General features: G+C 41.1%; 1 protein-coding gene across 1 annotated transcript in view; it reads left to right on the top strand.

The window, feature by feature from the left end:
* Positions 1-7401: 7401 nt before the first annotated feature.
* cntrl (centriolin) overlaps positions 7402-21945 on the top strand; it is a 53394-nt gene continuing 38850 nt past the window's right edge. Inside the window, exons 1-11 of the mRNA XM_089130011.1 lie at positions 7402-8018; positions 8141-8277; positions 8394-8524; positions 8691-8832; positions 9254-9440; positions 9521-9714; positions 13279-13317; positions 13661-13780; positions 17211-17379; positions 17767-17876; positions 18029-18223. Of these exons, the coding sequence (XP_088986137.1) occupies positions 7868-8018; positions 8141-8277; positions 8394-8524; positions 8691-8832; positions 9254-9440; positions 9521-9714; positions 13279-13317; positions 13661-13780; positions 17211-17379; positions 17767-17876; positions 18029-18223 (1575 nt within the window). The 5' untranslated portion in view covers positions 7402-7867. The remainder of the gene's footprint in view (positions 8019-8140; positions 8278-8393; positions 8525-8690; positions 8833-9253; positions 9441-9520; positions 9715-13278; positions 13318-13660; positions 13781-17210; positions 17380-17766; positions 17877-18028; positions 18224-21945) is intronic.

Below are 21945 nucleotides of genomic sequence, written 5' to 3'. Positions count from 1 at the left end.
AAGTTACTTTATTTACAGAGAGTCTTTCTAGAGAACTATTCAAAGACCACCGACTTCAAGGAGCCGAGGCTTCACGGCTTACGTTACGAGGGGCAAATGGGCTGGACATCCCCTACACGGGCTACGTGGTCGTTGACTTCGACATTCGTGGCATTCCCGTGTATCAGAAAGGAGTAGTTATTGTCAAGGACCACTGCTTGGGCACTCGTCGGGCTCTGTTGGGCATGAATGTCATTGCAGACTGCTGGGAGGAGTTGTTTAGGAACGGTCCGGCTCGGAGGCCGTCGAGGGAGGATAATTCCCAGTGGGAAAACATCTTGAAGGACTGCCATCGAATTCATGCTGCTGGAGACAGGGAAGACCGGGAGAGTGTGGGCCGGGTGGTTTGCCGTTATGCCTTGTCTGTACCAGCTGGAAGTGAGGCTGTGGTGTGGGCCAGGGTGCCTGCTAGTTCCTATGGACCGGAAGACTTGGTCCTGGTGGAACCCCATTGGGATTGCCAGGCCATTGACGTAGCCAGAGGGCTGGCCGTGGTTCATCATGGTCGGGTGATCGTGCGGGTGCGCAACACTAACCCCTACCCGATTATGCTCCGGCGTCATCAATGCTTGGCCCGGATCACCTCGGTGAGTCCTCAGCAAGTAAGAGAGGACAGCGACGTCTGCTTTGTTCAAGTGAGTGCGGCAGTGGTAGAGGTAACCATCCGATCGGACGACGTAAAAGCTGACCTCTCGGAGAATGGAGTTCCGGAACATCTGGTCGGAGACTCCTTGAGAGGAGAGGGGCTAGAGGAAGAGCAACAATATCAGTTACGAGAATTCTTGTCTAAATGGCAACATGTGTTCTCCACCCATGACGAGGATTATGGCTGCACGGGGGTGGTCAAACATCAGATCCCCACTGGTAACGCGGCCCCAAGCCGGGAACGGTATCGACCAGTGCCTCCCACCCTCTATTCAGAGATCCGGACCCTGTTGAAAGGAATGTTAGATAAAGGGATTATCCGTGAAAGTAGTAGCCCCTGGGCCGCCCCTGTCGTCCTAGTGCAGAAGAAGACAGGAGCTTGGAGGTTTTGTGTCGATTACCGGAAGCTGAACAGCGTAACAAAGAAGGATGCATTCCCACTCCCACGAATTGAGGACTCTCTCACCAGTCTCACTCAGGCGGCATGGTACTCTACGTTGGATTTGGCCAGTGGGTACTGGCAAGTACAGGTCGAGGGACGGGACCAGGAGAAGACTGCCTTCACGACTCCATTTGGGCTCTTCGAATGGGACCGTATGCCCTTCGGCCTGTGCAATGCCCCCGCGACCTTCCAGCGGCTAATGCAACGCTGCTTGGGGGGGCAATTGGTCGATAACACCCTGGTTTACCTTGATGACGTAATTGTATTCTCACCAGATTTTGCTTCTCATTTACTCCATCTGGAACAGGTCTTCCAAGCCATGGAGAGATATGGGTTGAAGCTCCGCCCTGATAAATGCCAGTTGTTTCGAAAGGAGGTTAAGTTTCTGGGGCACTGTGTTAGTACTGCTGGGGTTGCTCCGGATCCAGAGAAAGTCTTGGCCGTCCAGAATTGGGAGGCACCCCAGACTGTCCGTCAAGTAAGATCTTTTTTGGGCTTTGTGGGATATTATAGGCGGTTCATTAAAGGATTCTCTGCAATCGCCAAGCCGTTAAATCAGCTCCTTTCGGGCACGGGACGCTTCCGTGGTCGGGGCTCTCCCTCCGTTGACTGGCGGCCGGAGTGTGAGGAAGCTTTTCAAACTCTGAAGCAAGAATTGTTGCAAGCCCCAATCCTGGCATACGCTGATTTCTCACTACCCTTTATATTATATACCGATGCGAGTCATGCAGGGCTGGGAGCCGTGTTGGCCCAGCGGCAACAAGGGGTCGAGAGGGTAATCGCCTATGCAAGTCGGAGCCTGCACCCCGCAGAGCAGAACGGGTCAAATTATAGTTCTTTTAAGATTGAACTCCTGGCAATGAAATGGGCCATGGCAGAAAAATTCAAGGATTATTTGTGGGGGGCAAAAGTGACTGTAATCACAGACAATAATCCTTTGGTGCATTTGCAAGGGGCTAAGTTAGGAGCAGTGGAGCAGCGTTGGGTGGCGGCAATGGCTAACTATGAGTACCAAATTCAGTACCGACCCGGCAGGGAACATACTAATGCAGATGTGTTGTCCAGGCTACCAGCCAGGGGAGAGAACTGTCCAATGCCGCCAGTATCATCCGACGTGGAGGAAGGTTTGTTGGTGGGAGTGGTGGAAGCCCCTGGATCCCGCTTGGGAGAGGTTCCCCCGAGTTGGGGATGGGACCCTAATCGGTGGAAGACGTTGCAGGGGAAAGATGAGAGCTTGAAGAAGATCAGCTCCTACCTGAAGAGTGGAGTTGGACCTGGGGTAAGGGAGCGACAAACACAGACCTCTGTGGTAAAGCGACTTTTGGGGCAGTGGAAGCGACTTGGACTGCGAGAGGGGGTGCTCTGCCGCTCAGTTCAGGATCGGGCAACCCGGGAGATAATACAACAAGTGATAGTACCAGAAGAGCAGGTCGTGCCTCTGTTGACCGCGTACCATACCCATATGGGACATCAGGGCCAGGAGAGGACATTGTCTTTACTTCGGAGGTACTTCTACTGGGGCGGGATGGAGACGACTGTTGGGACATTCATTCAGAGTTGCCCCCGATGCGTGTTGTTTAAGTCTCGGAAGGAGAAGAAGGCCCCGTTGGTCCCCATGCGTCCTAGGGCGCCTTTGCATATTGTTGGCATGGACTACCTGACGCTGGGCCGTCCGACAGACCGGTTTCAGAATATTCTGGTTGTGACCGATCTGTTCACTAAGTTTGCTTGGGCTACGCCAACTTTAGATCAGACTGCTGCCACTACTGCGAGTGCATTGTGGAGGATGGTAATTCAGCCGTTTGGGTGTCCGGAGATTCTCCACTCCGATCAAGGTCCTAACTTTGAGTCTAGAGTTATTCAAGAACTGAGCCAGCTGTACGGATGTCGGAAAACACGCACCACCTCATACCACCCCCAAGGTAACGGAGGATGCGAGCGCTTTAACCAGACCTTATTGAGCTTGCTGGTGACCTTAGAAACTGACCACCAGGTTCAGTGGACCGAATGCCTTCCTGCCTTATTGCAAGCCTATAATAACAGTGTGCACAGCATTACCGGGTATGCCCCGGCTTTCCTGATGTTCGGCCGACATATGCGCCTACCTGTGGATTTACTCCTGGGAACGGAACCTACTGAGGGAGCTCAAAGTACTACCGAGTGGGTGGGCCGACATCATCAACAACTTTACCATGCTTACCGCCGAGTTACAGAGCACCTAAACACAGCAGCCGCAAAGAATAAGCGGTTGTATGATCGGACCGCTCGAGACGCTCCATTGTTACCTGGAGAACGGGTGTTGGTAAGAGACAATCGACGTCAAGGAAAAGGTAAGCTTAGTGATAGGTGGGAGAGTACGCCATATGTGGTGGAACGTCAACAGGGACCAGACATGCCTGTGTACACTGTGCGGCCGGAAGGGAGGCTTGGCCCAGAGCGGGTGCTCCACCGAAACCTACTTCGGCCCTGCCCTAATTTCCCTGAGGGGAGAGAAGAAACACCCGTTGTCCCTCCGTGTTCTGAGGCACCATGGGTTGGATGGGCTGTGGCCCCTCGACATCCCGAAGTGGGAGTTGGGAGAGTGGCCCCTGTATCTCCACCCCGACGCTCCCAGCGAGATACCCGAGGGCAACCGCCGGAACGGTATGGCGCCTGGGTTGAAGATGCCTGGTTCTAGGGACTAGAACCAATTGGTGGGGGAGAGTGTCACTCGTGACAATCGAGGGGGGGGGGGCGGAACTATTATTTTGTGCCTTCGTTCCCATGGAGAACATTTCCGGGGGGGGGACCTAAGACTTCTCCGGTTCCTATTTGATGTACAGCAGGTGCGCATTGTGAGCGCGTCGATCGCTGATTGGCGCACACGTCATACCAGCACAGTTGAAAAGGTCTTTGGTTGGTGAGCGGGGAAAAGGGAGGGGCAGAAAAAGAACGACGTGTCTGAGCTGGTCGAGGTCCTCGACGAGTGAAAGAGTGCAACAGAGAGAGAAGTGACATACATTGGGCTGGAGCAAGCGGTATGAGGAATGATTATGACTATGTGGGCTGGTGTATAGAATTAATGATTGCCTACAGTATTGCTGCAGGAGCACCTCATTGATGAAGATAGAAGAGACGCCGTACTGAAGCCTGATTTGTGAGTGAAATGATTTTGATCTCTTAAAGTTATTCACGTGTGTTTTGCCTGTGTGGATTGCAGTGTGCACGAAGGTGGAAGTGTAATGCTTAGGCTACGGTGGTCTGTACTGATTCATCTCCCTATGAACGTCAGGGAAGAGAAGTATTACTGAACCTGGTTTCTGCCATTATTCACCATTGAACATTGTAAGGATACAGCTTCAGCTAAGCCACTCCGTTATCTACCATTGAATGATCATCTCGATGGAGAATTAACACCAGTGGTTGTACTCCTTATAACCACTCTGACCCTTTTCATTCTCTCTGCCCGAGCCCCACAGAGAAGCAGTTTCGCTGCAGCTACGTCAGTGAGCACCCCGACTTCTTCATTCTTTCTGCCTGAGCCCCACGGAGAAGAAGACACGCTGTGTACACGCCGCTGAGTAACCGAGCTCCATTCTCTCTGCCTGAGCTTCACAGAGCAGTCACGTCGACGAAGATCTTCCTTGTGGGAATAGAGTACGGATTCCAGTGGTCTCCAATCCTGTCCAGGCCTACACGACGAAACCATCTGCTCAACATTCTTGAACTTTTAAAATAAATAAAACCTCCCTCTTAATCTGCTCATTGGTCTCTTTGTCCGTTCATTGGTGTCCTTGTGGTGTCGGCTCCTCGCGGTGGGGTGTAGGTCCGTCCGGGTGTGGGTCGGACCATCCCGGGGCGGTGACATATAGACCAATAGCATTAACATCAAATGTGTGCAAAATTATGGAGAGGATGATAACAGAAAGGTTATCGTATATGTTAGAAAAAAATGGAAAACTGGCAAATTATCAAAGTGGTTTTAGGAAAGGAAGGAGTACCATGGATTCGGTGATTAGACTAGAAAACGAAATAAGAAAGGCTCAGGCAAATAAAGAATCAGTCATCACAGTGTTTTTCGATATAGAAAAAGCGTATGACATGATGTGGAAGGAAGGGTTGTTGATAAAGTTGCAATTGGTGGGGGTTGGTCGCAGAGTCTTTAACTGGATAAAAAAATTTTTGTTTGGAAGAAAAATAGAAGTAAGAATAGGGTCAGACATGTCAAGTCAGTACGAAGTGGACAATGGAACGCCTCAAGGCAGTGTGATAAGCCCACTACTTTTTATCATTATGATCAATGATGTCTTCACAAAGGTGCCAATGGATATAGGGAGGTCACTGTTTGTGGATGATGGAGCTTTGTGGAAAAGGGGAAGGAATATGGAGTATGCAATTAGTAAAGTACAAGGAGCAATTGATGAGGTGGTGGAGTGGGGATATGATTGGGGGTTTAAGTTCTCAGTAGAAAAAACACAAACAGTCTTTTTCACCAGGAAACAAATTAAGGAAGGGTTGAAGTTAAATATGTATGGGAAAGAATTAGAAAGGGTTGGAACATTTAAATTTTTGGGAGTTATCTTCGATTCTCGGTTCACATGGGCAGATCACATAAAGAAAATAGAAGGAAAATGTAAAAAAGTTATTAACGTGATGAGATGTTTGACAGGCAGGGAATGGGGAGCAAGTTGCTCTGCATTAAAAGCAATATATGTGGCATTGATAAGATCTGTGTTGGATTATGGAAGTGTAGCTTATGGGTCAGCAGCTAAAACTCAACTACAGAAGCTAGACATGATTCAGGCACAGGCATTAAGAGTGTGTAGTGGTGCTTTTAAAACTTCACCGATACCTGCACTTCAAGTAGAAATGGGAGAAATGCCGTTAGCATTAAGAAGGAGGCAGCTGATGACAAACTATTGGGCCAATTTGCAGGGACATAATGATTTCCACCCTACTAAGGTAGTGTTGCAGGAGACATGGGAGAATACGGGATAATTTAAGTCGAGTAGGTAATGAGGTAGCAAAAGAATTTGGAGTATTTGAAATGAAGTTGAGCCCTGCAGTTGTATTTTCGACGGTGGCTCCATGGGTACTTGTATGGCCAGATATTGACTGGTATTTGTTAGAGCTAAAAAGGAAAGAAAAAGGTCAAATAGATATGGTTGGAGCATTTAATTACCAAATAAATAAAGAATATAAGGACTTCATACATATATATACAGATGGTTCTAAGAAACCTGAGACAGGAGTGACAGGATATGGGGTGGCAATACCTGCAAAAGGAATAGGAATTAATAGAAGAACATCAGATTTTTTGGGAGTATATACAGTGGAAATGGTGGCCGTGTTAGTTGCAGTAAGGTGGGTGGAAAGAACAAGGCAAGAAAAGGTGCTGATATGCTCCGATTCATCCTCAGTACTAATGAGCTTAAGATCATTTCATTCTGGGAGCCGTCAGGATATATTGTATGAAGTCCTTCAGTCAGTGACAAGGATAAAAAATCAAGGAGGACAGGTACAATTTATGTGGGTTCCAGCACATGTAGGGGTGAAAGGGAATGAGCTGGTGGATGAATTGGCGAAAAGGGCATTAAAGAAGGAAAATATAGAAATGCATATTAAAATAAGTAGAGCAGAGGTTAAAAGTATTGTCTGGGGAAAATCTAACCAAATGTGGCAAGAAAGATGGGACAGAGGAGAAAGGAAGGCATTTATATCAAATTCAAAAGAGTGTAAAAATAACTAGATTAGGTGGTGGGCACAGAAGAGAGGAAACTGTAATGACAAGGTTAAGGTTGGGCCATAGTGCTTTAAACAAATCACTGAAATTGATAGGAAAACATGAAACAGGCTTGTGCGAGTGGTGTCAGGAAGTAGAGTCAGTGGAGCATATAATAATAAGTTGTAGGAGGTATGAGTCACAGAGAATTATAATGAGGAATAAATTGAGAGAATTAGGGGAACAAGAGTTAACATTAAAAGGAGTGTTGAATATAGGTGATAGAGCACAGGTTAGGATATTGTTAACTTTTTTAAGGGAAACAGGTTTGTATGATCGGATATGAGGATAAATAGGGATATAGGAAAAGTGTGAAGTATTAGTGAATACGAGTAATATGGTGGGATTTATTAGTTTTTTTTTTTTTTTTTTTTTTATGTGGAAATTAGATTGTAAGCCTAATGTCTGATTCACACTCCGAAGCAGAAGGTGGCGGTAATGCACCAAAAGCTGGTTGCCAACCGCCGGTAAAAACAAATAAGAAGAAGAAGATTTGTTTGGGCTCTGGTTTGAGTTCATGGCTGTAGAATCAGACAAGAGTAAACCTTTAGAAACGCATGGACTATATATGACACCTGGGACAAGAGGTAAAAGTAACAGGCTTGTATCCGCTCTGACAGTATTTAAGAGAGAATTATAATAATCTGACGGTTACTGCATGATCGCTTCGCTAAGAATCCAAATAGGTCGCTATGGAAACTGGGCTAACAAAAATGGACGAGTCTTCACAAAACAGTGAGTGGCCATGCAGTTAAAAATAAAATTTATTTTTAATATATTTTAACATTTTTATGTCAGTAGATGACTTACGTTCTTTCGTTTAGTTAATTTTGGTCTGCATTGAACGTTTTTAACATAAAGCAGAAGAAACTACCAGCAGTTTCGTTAGGTTTAGCAGTCGACTTGATTTAGGTAACGTTAGGATGAGCATCGTAATCGCTGGCTTCCTCAGATAAAATTAATACCCGCACGATAATAAAATGAAAAGCCTCGCAAGCAAGATGCGCCAACAATCACCAACACCAACAGGATCCAAATGTTCCAAGAGCCTCCAGAGCAAATCTGTGACCCCCAACGCCATCTTGCGGTCGGAGATGGATGGAGGTCCTAGAGAAGTTCTTAACGATGATGGTAAATCTGGTAAATACTGCATGTCCTACAGTGCAGGCAAAGTCATTTTAGGCAATAAATACAATTATATTATATATTTTTGACAACTAACATATGTCAAATACACAAATATCTGCCCTTAGACAAAAGTATATATAAGGGGAAGGGAACAAGATACATCACAGAAGACCTGATTAGGAGAATAACTAAATGTGAAAATTTAGTCCTTGTGCAGACTCTGGATCTATCTTCATCTACGGGACATGACAAACAATTTAGGGTGAGATTTGGAAATTATTTGGTTAATGCTCACTCACTGTGATTGGTAAAGTTTATTGTTGCATTTTGCATTCATTTGTATTGACTTTTGTGTGTTCATGTTTTTTTTTTTTTTAGTATATTGAACAGTTGGACAAGTGTGAGCGCCTGCTGGTTCTCAACCTCAGTAACAACAGGATTGAGAAAATTGAGAAACTAGAAAAATTATGTCACCTAAGGGAACTCCACCTTTCCAGTAACAGCATAGAGTAAGAGAATGTGACATTTGTCTACTTGACAACAAACATTGCCTGTGGTGACAACATTTGTTTTTATTGTTTTCATAGTGTTATATCAGAATAAAATGTATAATGTTATTAAAGCCAGTAAAAGTTTTAAAATATAACTTATAATTTATGTTTTAATTGTGTACAGAAAAATTGAAGGTCTAGAGCACATGACAAACCTTCAGGTTCTAAATTTGGCCTTCAACAACATTGAACATCTTCCGGTCTGGATGGCAAAGAAGCTCAGATCCCTTCAGACCATAAACCTACACAGCAACAAGATATTCTCTGTAGGTACAATTTATCTGGGTTTTTCAATCTCAGCCTTTGCTTATATTTGTTTATCATGTGTTTAAAACAGCCAATCAACGGGGGAAAAAAACATTAATGGGATGGTTTACCCAAAAATGAAACCTTTTCATTATTTTTCTCACCCTCATGTCGTTCAAAACCTGTATTTTTTGTCCAAACAATGAGCAAAAAAAAAAGGCCAAATGGAATCAATGCTGTTTGGTTACATTCTCCAAAGTATATTCTTCAGCAGAAAAAAGAAAGTCAAACAGGTTTGGAACAACATCAGGGAAGGTAAATAATGACTAAATTATCATTATACCTTTAATGTCATACTTAACTGTGTTTAAAGAGAAATACTCATACTCAGTTTTTGTAATGCACAATTGTGTTACAACATTCTCAACCTGTGTGATCTAGCTTCATGAGATGTCTAAACTAAAGCCTCTGAAGAACCTGACGAATCTGACATTAGCAGAAAACCCTATCTCCAGCCTGCCCCATTATCGCCTCTTCTTAATCTTTCATCTGAGGTCACTGGAAATACTGGATGGACAACCAGTCAGTCCACAGGATAGAGAGCAAGCTCATCAACGCTTTCATATTGGTACACCATCTCATCTTCTACATTTATCTTATCTTCATATGTGCTGTTATAATATGAACCCCTTTGTGCTGTTCTTATAGAGGAAGTTGAGCGTTTGGAGCAGGAGTTGGAGTTGAGAGTTGAGGAGACTGCACAACTTCAGAGAGAGCGGGCCGCAGCATTGGAAAAGCTGGAGCGGCAGGACAAAGCCATTCAAAACCTGAGGCACCAGAACCAGGAACAACAGCTGGGACACAAGGAACTCAGAAGAGAACTGGACACCAAATCTGAAATGGTGGGTGATGCAGTCTTCGCTGTCATCAAGCTCAGTGGGAATATATTTTCAATTTTGATATTTTTCGGTCAAACTGTTGTTTTCTATCAGTCATATAATGCAGGTTTAGGGGGTCCTCCCTCGGTTCACTTCAAAGAGCATGCGCAGAAAAGTCAAAATTAAAGGGGGGGTTGACTCCTTTTTTTCTTTGCATGATTGTGTTTATGGGGTGCAATATAACATGTATTCGGGGTTTTTCTTTTTTTAAAAAGTCTTATTTTTCATAAACTTCACCTTTATTGTTAGCCTCTGTCCTCGAATGACCGGTTGACTTCCTGAGTCTATGAAACCACTCCCTCAGAAACAGGCAGTGGGCTCAGCTTGGTTAGTTTGGCCCGGTGTGTTGTGATTGGCTAAACTGTCGCTCTCGTTGTCCGGAAGGTTAATGCCCATTACCTTTACGGGCGTAACGTGCATGTCATGAGCTCCGGTCCAGATGTAAATAATGATGTCGAACTGCAGTATCAGTTTGAGGCAGAATCAGTCCAAGAAAGCCGCGATGAAAAGAGTCAAGCAGAAACTCACCACACACGGCTCTTACTAAACGTTTCTGAATGATAATTTGCTACATTTTTTTAACTTTATACACGTTTGTTTAACACAATAGCATCTGACTGGCAACAATAGCAACTGACTGGCTGTTATGTTAAACACAAACAGCGTTGGCATTCGTTTACGTTCTTGATCAAATCGAAAATAACATCGTAAAGCATATGTACATGAAAAATTCATTTACAACATTAGTACAAAATTCAGGTCCATAATGTTTGTACGCGTTTGTCATAGACACAAAATAGCATAACTAGTAGCCTAGTGGCTATAAAGCCAGCGCTGGCATTTGAAGAAAATAAAACACAAGGTTACGTCTGGAATTATTCATGCAAATACATTTAAAATGATAAAGTCTTAGCCTGCCCTACTTACAGGTTGTGGCCCAACAACTGCTGCCTCTGATTTTAAAGTTGGAACTGATACATGTTTTAGTAACAGTTTCTTGTTGAATCCGGCATTGAACTCGTGGATATTCTGGAAGCTGTCTTCCGTAAAATACGCAGCACAGAGAGCTAGATTACGATTTTTCATTTTCAGGAACATAATCAAACATAAATTGTATCCATTGTTGACGAAGTACAGCGTCCGTGGGAAGCTCGAACATAGAAGACCTGACAGCTGGGTGAACACAACACACTCGACGAGCCGCAGAAATATGCGCATGCCCTTTTCTGCATATTCCGGAGGGAGGGTTGATGCAAATGTATGGGTTAGTGACGTCTAAAACCCAGCTGTAATCCCAATCGAGTCGTTTTTGTAGGCAATATACTTCCTGATTTTTAAAAGACGATATCTCTGCTTACACTAAACATTCAGCGCTACAACTTTGCAGATACTGTTCATGCACCAACAGCAACATTACGCACTATTTAAAATCAAAAAAGTGAAATCGCAATCAACCCCCCCTTTAAACATGATTGAATGACTGGTAAATGTAAGTACACAATGATGGCCTAAGACACGAAACGAGCGGTTTGTGTGAGAAAACGAACAGTATTTATATCATGTTTACCTCGTGTAACCACAGCCATGTCCAACTGATCTGACGGCACGGAAGTGATCGCTTCGTCACTCATTGTTTACACAGTGATCGCTACGTCACTCATTGTTTACACAGAGATTTTCGGGAGTTTTACCTTTCACTAAACATATTTAGATATATCGAAATCGTCTTCCAATGTGATTTCCTGTATATCTAAATATGTTTATATCTTCACAGTGAAAGATAAAACTTCCGAAATCTCTGTGTAAAAAATGAGTGACGTAGACACGCAAGCAATCACTTCTGGCACATCCGCAGGCCGAAGCGCCCGTGCCGTCAGATCAGTTCAACAACGGTTTGTCAAAATGTCAAAATTGAAAATACTGTGGAAACAAAGACACCTACATCTTGGATGCCCTTGAGGTAGTCCTAAGCTAAAACATATCAAAAATTAATTTCAAAGTGAAGTCATTATTTGTTCACCCTGGTGGTGTTCTAATGCCGTTTGCCGTTTCTTTTTGGGTCAGAAAAAGAAAAAAAGTCCCACTTTTGCTCTTACATATAATGGCAGTGATTAGCAACCAGCATCAAGCTTTAAAAAAGACTCACAAGTATCACAGAATGATCACATGCTTGTATAGGACAAGGTTTGGTAATAAAAAATAAATAAATAACCTTTAATGTATTATTTAACTAAATTCCTGAGATTGATTTTGTCTTCTGTCTGTGCACAACTGGGCATTCATTAGCGTCGATTAGCAGTTCACTTCATCTCTTTTGGGGGATTTATTGGAGTTGTATTTTATGTCGCTTTTTCTGGGCGACTAGTAGTCTTGAATTCCCAGTCGTGCAGAGTGGACCAGCGGCCAAGATCAGGATTTTAATTAAACAATGCATTAAACTTTGTTACTTGGAATATAAAGCACACTTCGCATGGGATCATTCTGTCACTGTGATACTTTTGCATCTTTTTTTAAAGCTTGATGCTGGTCACTTTTTACTGCCATTATATGGACGAGCAGGACATTTTTTAAGAATTCTCCTTTTGAAGAAGGGCATATGTAGTGGTGAATTAATTTTCATTTTTGGGTAAACTATCCTTTTAAGGCATGACACTACAGACAACCCATCTTGCTCCATCATCACTTATTACAGAAATATGTTTTGGTTTTTTTTCTTGTTACATACTGTTTGAAATGTCACATAACAGGAGGAAAATGGTTTCATGTTGACTTTTATCTATAAATGACTTTTTTCTGCTTTTTTCTGCTTAAGATTTGAAAACATGAATTTTCAAATCTATGCGCTTGCACACTCAAAATGCAGTCACAGTGAGCACTCACTCAAGTACACATTAATTTTTTAAAATTTACATTCATTTTCCAGTCTGTTTCTAGACAATTTCCTGTTCAGCTCTCTTCATACTCCACACTTTTGTTACCTACTCCAAAGATACTTTGTGAATGGTACTGAAAAGTGTTTTTGAATGTTTTGCATAATGTATCACCGCTTTAATTGAAGAACAAAACCTGTTTCAACAACTAGAACAGCAAATTTATACTCATTGCTTTAATGCACTTGGTCAGTATTTTTTCTAGAGTATACAACATTTTTTAAAAAGTGGCATTTATTTATATTGCACAGGCACATTTTTTTAAGCAAAATATTTAACAGAAATGTTTTTTGTTAAGTTTTAAATGAAAAACAATAGATATATATTGTTCAAGGTACTGCATGTAATTGGATACTTTACTGTCAAATGTTAGTGGACCACATTCATGGCTAATGTGATGATCTACAGCTGTGGTTAATCTGCTTAGACACAGGTAAATTTGAGTAGAATTGACATCATATATCCGAATTGGCTTTAATGCCATTCTTTTTAACTTTCCCTTCCCTATTGATTTTATTTATCTTTCACTCTTGTGCTCTTCTGTAAACTATCTGTATGTCTTCTACTGTCTCTTCTCTCATTCCTTTTTCAATCTCAGCTTCCATATCATGCTCCTCTGCTGGATTCCCTCTGTCAGGTACTTAAATGTCTTTTAACTTATGTGTCCTACCAATTATGGAATGATGTCAACGTTATGTTCTCCTGTCCTCTCAGGTTCTCGTTTTAGAGCGCGATGTTGATGGTATGGCATTGCTATGTTCTTTAGCACGTTTCTGCATGTGTGCATTCTGTATTAATGGAAATCTTCAATTATCATTCATTGCTCTGTGCATTTCCATGAGTTTAACAGTTTTGTAGTACACATATTTTTAAGGCTCAATTTCATTCTGAACTGAGAGGTTTGTAGTGATGTGTGGCTGATGTGTTTTATGATGTTATGTAAAGTGTTTTATTTAAATGACCTCTTCCTCATTACACAGCTGAAGCAGAAAACAGTGGAGTTGACCCAGGCCTGTCAAAAACACTATGAGCTCGAGCAAGAGTTGGCTTTTCACAAAATAGATGTCAAGTTTGAACCGCTTCCATTTTATCCAGACCCTGTAAGTTTTGGTTTTGTTTAGGTTTTATAATAACTTAGATCATTCATTGTGATATGTTTTGAGAAAAAGGGAATAATTCTAGTTTTTTTTTTAAATTGGTAAATTTACACTACTGTTCAAAAGTTTGGGATTGAGGGTTTTTGAAAGAAGTCTCTTGCTCCCCAAAATTACATTTATCCATCCATCCATTCTCCTCCACTTGTCTGGGAATGAGTCATAGGGGCAGCAGGCTAAGTAGGTTGCCCATACTCCCTTTTCCACAACACCTCCACCGCAAGGTGTCCAAGAGGCATCCTGACTAGATGCTCGAACCTCCCCAACTGGCTCCATTCAATGTGGAGGAGCAGCGGCCCTACTTCACACCATATCTCTCAGGGTTGGCCCAGACATCCTGCAGAGAAAACTAATTTTGGCCACATCTGCAATCTGTATCTGTTTGCTCATTCTTTCGGTCTCTAGCCAAAGCTCATGACCATAGGTGAGGGTTGGAACATAGATTGACTGGTAAATCTGGCTCAGCTCTCTTTTCACAATGATGGTCCAGTATAATGACCCGATCTCATGCTCTGACCTACCTCTCCTACCTTCACTCGTGAACAAGACCCATTGATTCTTGATCTCCTCCACTTGGGGAAGCAACTCCCTCCCTACCCGAATTGGACAGTCCATTGTTTTCTGGCTGAGAACCATGGCCTTGGATTTGGAGGTGGGTGTGTGCAGCGGTGGGAAAGAGGGCCATGGTTCACACAAACAGGATTGTGACAAAGGACAGCCCTGACGGAGACCAGCGTTCACTGGGAACAAGCTTGACAAACTTGTTCCCAGAGAATGCAAATGCAGCTATCACACAGTTCTATAGGGATTGGATGGCATACATAAGCGGCCCTGGTAGTCCCAAAGTGCCCCCCACAAGACAGAAAAAAAGGAAACCACCACATCCAATCGCCAGGCAGTGTCCCGGATTCCCATGCAATATTAAACAGGCGTGTCAGCCAAGAGAGCCCGAATTCATCTAGGGCCTTTAATATCTCAGTATCCCAGCCCATACTTTCCCTGCCTAAGCCACTTGATGGTTTGCCAGAAGAACCTCTTTGAAGTCGACCAAAAGTCCTCCATGGCTTGTCTGAGCTTTTCCCATATCCAAGTTTTTGCTTCTACGACAACTGCAGCTGTGGTCCTTCTAGCCTCCCAATACCTGTTGGCAGAATCGGGATACCCACAGGTTAACAACACCCAAAAGGTCTCTTTTTCCCCCCTGACGGCCTCCCTCACCGCTGGTGTTCGCCAATGTATTCTTGGGTTGCCGACACGATAGGCACCAACAACCTCCAGGCAATTGCTTCTGCAATGCAGGCTTTGAACAGGGCTCACTAAGTCTCCATATCTCCAACCTTCTTTCGGGATGAAGGAATCACTCCTACAGAGATGTGAGAAAAAGACATTCTGGACATGAAAAAAAAAAATACCCAAACAGTGGTGTCAAGTTGGGGACTTGTGAGTATTCACCCTTCAACCCAGGAGTTTTTTTTTCGTGAGCCTGTGCTCTGCTGAAAATGAGGCCAGCTATATCTAGGTTCGATTAGGCTCTATGCACAACTTACTTCCGCATTCTGTAAAACAGGTCGCATCGCTTCCGGTTCTGGTCTTTTGTATTTACTTCATGAATTTTTTTGCAGTTTTACTCAAGATAACTTAAAATGAGCGAGTAAAGATTAGAATAACCAATGTCCCTCACATGTACAGATTGATATTTAAACGTTTTATATTTTTTTCTTCTTCACAGTAACGTTTAGATATTTAAATGGAATGAAACGCCAATAACAAAGTTAACTTTGTTAACTGATTACCTTAAAAATCCATAGATATCGTAGTCGGTTCTTACGGCCGTTAACACTTTCTCTGACAAGCGGATGCGATGAGACCTGTTTTGCGTTTTTGTCACATGACGCTCGGCATAAAGCCTATTGACGAGACTGTTTTCCAAAGATGGCGCCGCCTGTATACACAAAGTGCACTGTCTTTCTAAAATATCTTCTTTTTAAAGGTCTGTACACTTTCAAATTTCTCAATGCTTCGTTTTGCATGTAGGGACCCTCATTATGTTACTGTGCTAGTGTGGGGCTATTTTGAGCCTTGTTAGTGGTATTAAGAAGCGATTTCTTTTTACTTATTAAATCCCCCCATATACTAGCGTTATAGACCCCTTTTCAGTTGGTAAACATGGTGACGTTTTTATGTGGGCGGAGCTTAGATGGAGGCAGAACGATCCCTCTGGCCGCTTCACTAACGCTAGTTAGCAAGTTTTATTAGCTTGTTTTTTAACAATGACTGGAGAAAATCAGATTTTATCTTAACATGTAAGGTCACTCTCTGTCCAGGACAACGATTGTTATTTTCAAAAGTTAATTTTAACGGACAGAACCAGATGGCCGACCAGTAGCCTTCACACACTCACTCAATGCATGGACGATTTGACAGGATTAGCTAACGCTACGTTACCTCGGGTGAGTGGCCTGACTTCTACACCTACCTTATAGAGAAACCGATCGTAAAGAGAAACTGATGGCATAGAAATCTTTAGATGCCTATAACTATGTGCTGAATGGTCCTGTACAAGACTTGTGTGTATGATCCGCAGTTCTGCCGAGCCAGGGCAGAGAAGACAACAATATAAAGAGTGACATTACGGTGCGATTTTAATCATCTGAATATTTTCTAGAAATAAAAAGTCCAGATATACAGCATATTCATTTTTCATTGATGCTTGCACCAAACAACATAATAAGATGACATTTAATAATAATAAAAGTAATTTAAGCTCCTTATAATGTAAGTAAAGGTTTAGCCGAATCTGTACTGGTTTGCATTGGCCGCCTCCAGTTTTCACTTTGTTTTGCCTCCAGCTAGCGCCGTGACGTAACTGTGACGTCGGCGCAAAAGGGGTCTATACGCTAAACAGTTTTTAGAGATAAAACTCTTTACATTCGATTATCATGAAAACAAATCTCAGAGAACGGTCGACTAGGTACCAATGTGTAATTAGACCAAAGGTTCATCCTGGAGTTCCGCCGGAGTTCTCCTTTAATGCTTTAAATGTCTTTACTATCACTTTTGATGAATTTGATGCATCAAGGTATTAATTTAAATAAAACTATCTTACTGACTCCAAACTCTTGAATGGTAGTGCAACTTGTCTTTTTCCATTCAATATGCAGTGCAGTTTTACTTCATTCAGTTACACTTTTAAGAAAATAATATATTTTAATACGATTTTAGTTAAGAGTTAGTTACATTCTGATTAATTCATAGGTGACGTTTCATTTGAGCTTTGGTGATTAAGTTCAAAAAGCTCTAATTGACTTTGCTTTGGTCATTTTTGTATGGTAGGATTATATTAATTTTTAGAGACATCATTCTCTATGTTGTTCAGGAGGTGGAGGTAGAGAAACTTTCTATCGAGAGTCCCTACATAGGAAAGTCTTGTCGGAAGAGGAACATCCTCTTGGGTGCACGAGACCAGCATCAGCCAGCCTCAGCGGACCTGACAGAGACAGACTTTCCCAAAGAACATGACATGTCCAGACATGCGCAGCTCAGAGGTACAAAGGTTCAAGGGTACTGTATATTCACATTACACTAAAGGGTCTAAATAGTTATAAACTCATTTGTATTTATGCTATTTATTTTTTAATAGCTTTACTTGTAACAATCTGTAGTTTTTTATTCTTATTACCAGCAATGCTGCTCAGTTTGCGACTAAGTTGCTTACAATCGCTTTGCTTGTGCATACTTTATGTACAATATTACCCTCAAATAATACTGAAACAACTGTTGACCGTTGAACACTGGCCCCCCAAATAGAATCAAACCAAGTGGCATCAGCAAACTAATGATGCAGGACATTTTCCTGTTTTTGTGGGACCACTGTAAGATCCACATCTCTGCAAGATTTCCTAATGCTGTTTTTTTTTTTTTTTTTTTTTTAGCTGAGGTGCGATTACAGCAATTACTTACAGAAATTGAGATGAGAGAGCAGCAGATCCTTAGAGCCAGTGAGGAGCTCCGGCAGCTAGAGGAGACAGTTTCTCAGAGACAGGTGAGATGTTCCCCATTTAAACAAGTTTTTAAAACACCACTTGCAGTTCTCACTGATAATATTTTCTCTGTTTTAAGTCAAATTTGAGTCCCCATTCATATTTCAGATTTTTTTTTAAATAATTTCATGTATCTATGTTGATTTGCACATAGATCTGTGAAGCTGAGAAGGAGCAGTTCAGGCAAGAGCTTAAAAGGAGGATACAGAGGTTGGGAGAGTTAAGAGGAGAGATGGAGGCTGTGGAGAGGCAGCTGGACACACTGAATGCTGATAGGAATCAAGCCCAGAGTGAAATGGACCAGCTGCAGAATCTACTGCACAGCCTGGATCCCAGTGACCCCAGACATGTCAGTAACACTTATGCTTATGATGCTAAAGAAATAATTACAGTGATTTTACCATGGCTAAGTAATGCTGTTGTGACAATGTGCTGCAGAGCGAGTAAAACCCCTTTAATTGTGATAAAATCTCTGTTATGTGCAACCTCCATTGGATTATTGTTGTCATAACACAGAGGCAAAAACAGACACCAATGTTCTGTAAATAAATGTATTCATAATAATAATTACAAAAACAATTCTTCTAAAAGGTAATACAATCCATTTGCCTTACTGAACACTATAAAACATCCTGTTAAATTTACGGTATAAAAACAAGCAACTGTGGTTGCCGGAAATATGCATATTTTACAGTTCATAACCGTATGCATCATGAACTGATATAAAGTCAGTTATTCTTCTCTTCTCTGAATGTTTAATCAAAATTTCATAACCTGACAGTCCGATTAAAAACAGACTTCTCTCAGACTTCTCACTCATCTCAAAATCCAATCAACAACCAATACATTGAACAAAGTCCCCACTGTATTTTTTTTTCTTTTTCGGTAATCTATTATTCTATTTATCTGTTATTACTCAACTATGTTACAATACAGAAGAAAAGATCTGTTGCTTCTTCCATTGCATCACAACTTTAATACACCAAACTACTTAAACTACATGAATATGCTTAAGGTAAACCCCCATAACAATACAGATGTTTAAAATAAAAGGCCAAATTAAAAATTATAATTCATTAAATACGGCCATTCTATAAAAAATGGCTAATAAATAAAAATACACAGAACAGTGTTACTTAAAGACAAACCATCGGGGTAAAATACACAACACTAAAATAATGCAACGTACATAAATTATATATTTATATATATATATATATAAAGTAACATATAACACCAAACCTTTTCATATACAGAAAAAAAATATTGTAATGTAAAAACTGTAAAATAAAAAAATAAATAAAAAAAGGTTGAATTGATCAAAAATGACAGTGAAGAGTTTTATTTTGTTACACAACATTACATTTTTATTTCTGTGACAATTGCTAAAAATATTTAAGTATGGGCTGTTAATGGTTGGCAGACAAAGCATTACAAAAAAAAGCTAAAGTGCTGTTACAGCTTTGTCTATATTTGCTATTTTTCTAATAAGCTTAGAACAAATATTGTATCATACAGTTAGTATAGTTTATAGTTTATACATTAAAATGTAAAAGGATATGTGCAAGAACCTTTTTTTTTAAAACAAGAACAATGGTTACACATTTCTACAACATTTATCTTAAATAACAACAAAGATCATGTCTTCCTGTTTTCTGTTACGAAAATGTTTGTCATACAAAAAGTGTAGTCGAAAATGTGTCTCAGTCACTGATGTGTTGTGGTACCTCCCTAACAACAAAGGTGACAATAATAAGATGAAGATCTCTATGGAATTAATAATTACCAGCCCATGATTCTCAACATCAAGTCGTATAAAATGAGGCGTCTGCCTCTTTAAGAAAGAAGAGAGAACTTCTGTCCTAGGGGAAATCTGTTTATGCTGTGGGTGGAGCCAAAGAGGTTCCTTACTCCCACCAGGCCCTAGACAAGGGCACTGATTGGCTGAGGCAGAAAGTTTCCTGTGTTGATTCAAAGAGAGTAGAGAGGAGGGTGGAAAAAGCAGAGGGGTAGAGGAGGAGGGGGAGAATGAAGTCTAGAGGAGAGGGCTACTTTCAATAATAGTTGGAATCTGTGGACAAAAGCTCTGAAGTTTAGTGTAGCGGAGCTCAAAGAGACAGGAAATGTTCTCTTTCTTTCCCCTTCTGGGGCAGCAACAGGAGAAAAATGGATATATAGAGACAGAAAGTGAAGAGATGGCAGCCACACCGCTTTAGTAAGTAAATACCCCACTGGGGTCAAGGAGGGGCTCATGGGAGGCTGCTGTCATAATGTTGCAATTTGGGACTCTTGATTCTGTTTGTTGAAATGATTATTGGTACCTAACAATAAGAACATAATTTATTTTTAGGTCAAAATATGCTTCAATAATGTGAAAGTTTGAATGTATATGGAATATATTTTCCGTGTTATTAAACAGGAAATTGCTAAATCATTATGTCAACAGGGTTTACTGGATTGCATATTTTACATGGCTTACATTAGATTTGAGAGCAGTTTGCATGATAACAATGTACATTGTTAAATTACTGTAACCAAACCATTAGATACAAATAAATACCTTTGATATACAGTATTTATTTATAAAGAAGGTTGCTTCAAAGTTTTAAAACAAACTGGCCTTTAAACAATGGATTATGTGTAAAATAATGCTTAATATAAGTGTTACATTATCACTTTGAGATAAACGTTGGAAGGGAAGAAGAAGTGTATGGGTGGAGAAGTAGCGAATGCAGAAGTCCGAGGCTGCATCCGAAATCGCATAGTTCCCAAACCCTACAGTCTAGTAGTAAATGACAAAAGAAGTATGTCCGAATTCACAGTACTCATAAAGGAGTAGTCAAAAAGTACCCGGATGACCTACTACTTCCGGCGAGATTCTGAAGTGTGGATATGATGGACACTTAACTATCCAATGAGGCCACGGGAGAGGATTTTTGAATGGCACACAACGGGACATAACTGATGCTGTAGGTTACGTGATAAGGGCAACATGGCAAATAAATAATACACACATTCATACTATATATAACATACTTTTTTAGTGGTTGTTATCAGTAATTACTTATTCATAATTAGTACCTAAAGAAGAGAGCAGCCCTTAAATATATTAAAAAAATTAACAATTAATAATTCATTACATTTATATATTTGGGTATACATTATACAGGGTATACATTACCCTGGATAATGCAACGGCAGCCATATTGTGCCAGAACGCCCACCACTCACCAGCTATTTCTCAAAGATATACTGTGTAGACTATATTAAACATAGATTATGTTTCACAAGACAATACTATTTCAGTCTTTCTACTTCTCTACTTAATTTCATGTTTAATTCAAGTCAAGTCACCTTTATTTATATAGTACTTTATACAAGACAGATTGTTTCAAAGCAGCTTTACAGTGCAGGGAAATTGTTTATAGATGATTTTTTATTATTTATTTGTTGAGCAAATCTTAACAGTTTATTTAGACTGTAAAGCAGTCATTGTTCAGCTGATTTCAGTTAAGTAAGTGTTGATTCAGTTCTGTTGTAAAAGTTATTAAACTAGTTTGTCATCTAACGCAGTTCTGCAAAAAAACAATGATTGATGTCATCGTCCAGCTCAATTCATTTCTCATCTAAAAGTGTCAGTGCAGTGAAATAAATAATATTGTTGAATATTGTCTCCTCAATGAGAATATTACATGTCCCCTATGAGAACCACTGTAACAATATATAACTATATAATAACTAACAATGGGCTATATGCTCGCATAAGTTCCGCATTTGACGCAAGGATGCTCTTCAGTTTCCGGTTGGGGAGATTAAAGCGGAGGAAACCAGAGGAAAACAGGATTTTGGCAGAGTCTTCAAAATGTACTGTCCTCCCGTCTTTGAAACGAAACTTTCATACGTTTAGATGTAATTTTATATATAGTTATGTTTATTTAATATCATTTTTAAAAGACCATAAACACAATGAGGGGTGTCTGTTTTGTCTTTTTTTGTGACTAACGTTTCTTTAGTATATCCATGGAGTATAAAATTCTATATAAATTCTCAGTATTGCATTGGACTCTATGA

Source organism: Pimephales promelas, chromosome 4 (assembly GCF_988280905.1).
Source record: "Pimephales promelas chromosome 4, fPimPro1.hap1.1, whole genome shotgun sequence".
NCBI classification, from domain to species: Eukaryota; Metazoa; Chordata; class Actinopteri; order Cypriniformes; family Leuciscidae; genus Pimephales; species Pimephales promelas.
Note: the sequence above shows the minus strand (reverse complement) of the source record. Positions and strands in the feature narration are given on the sequence as shown.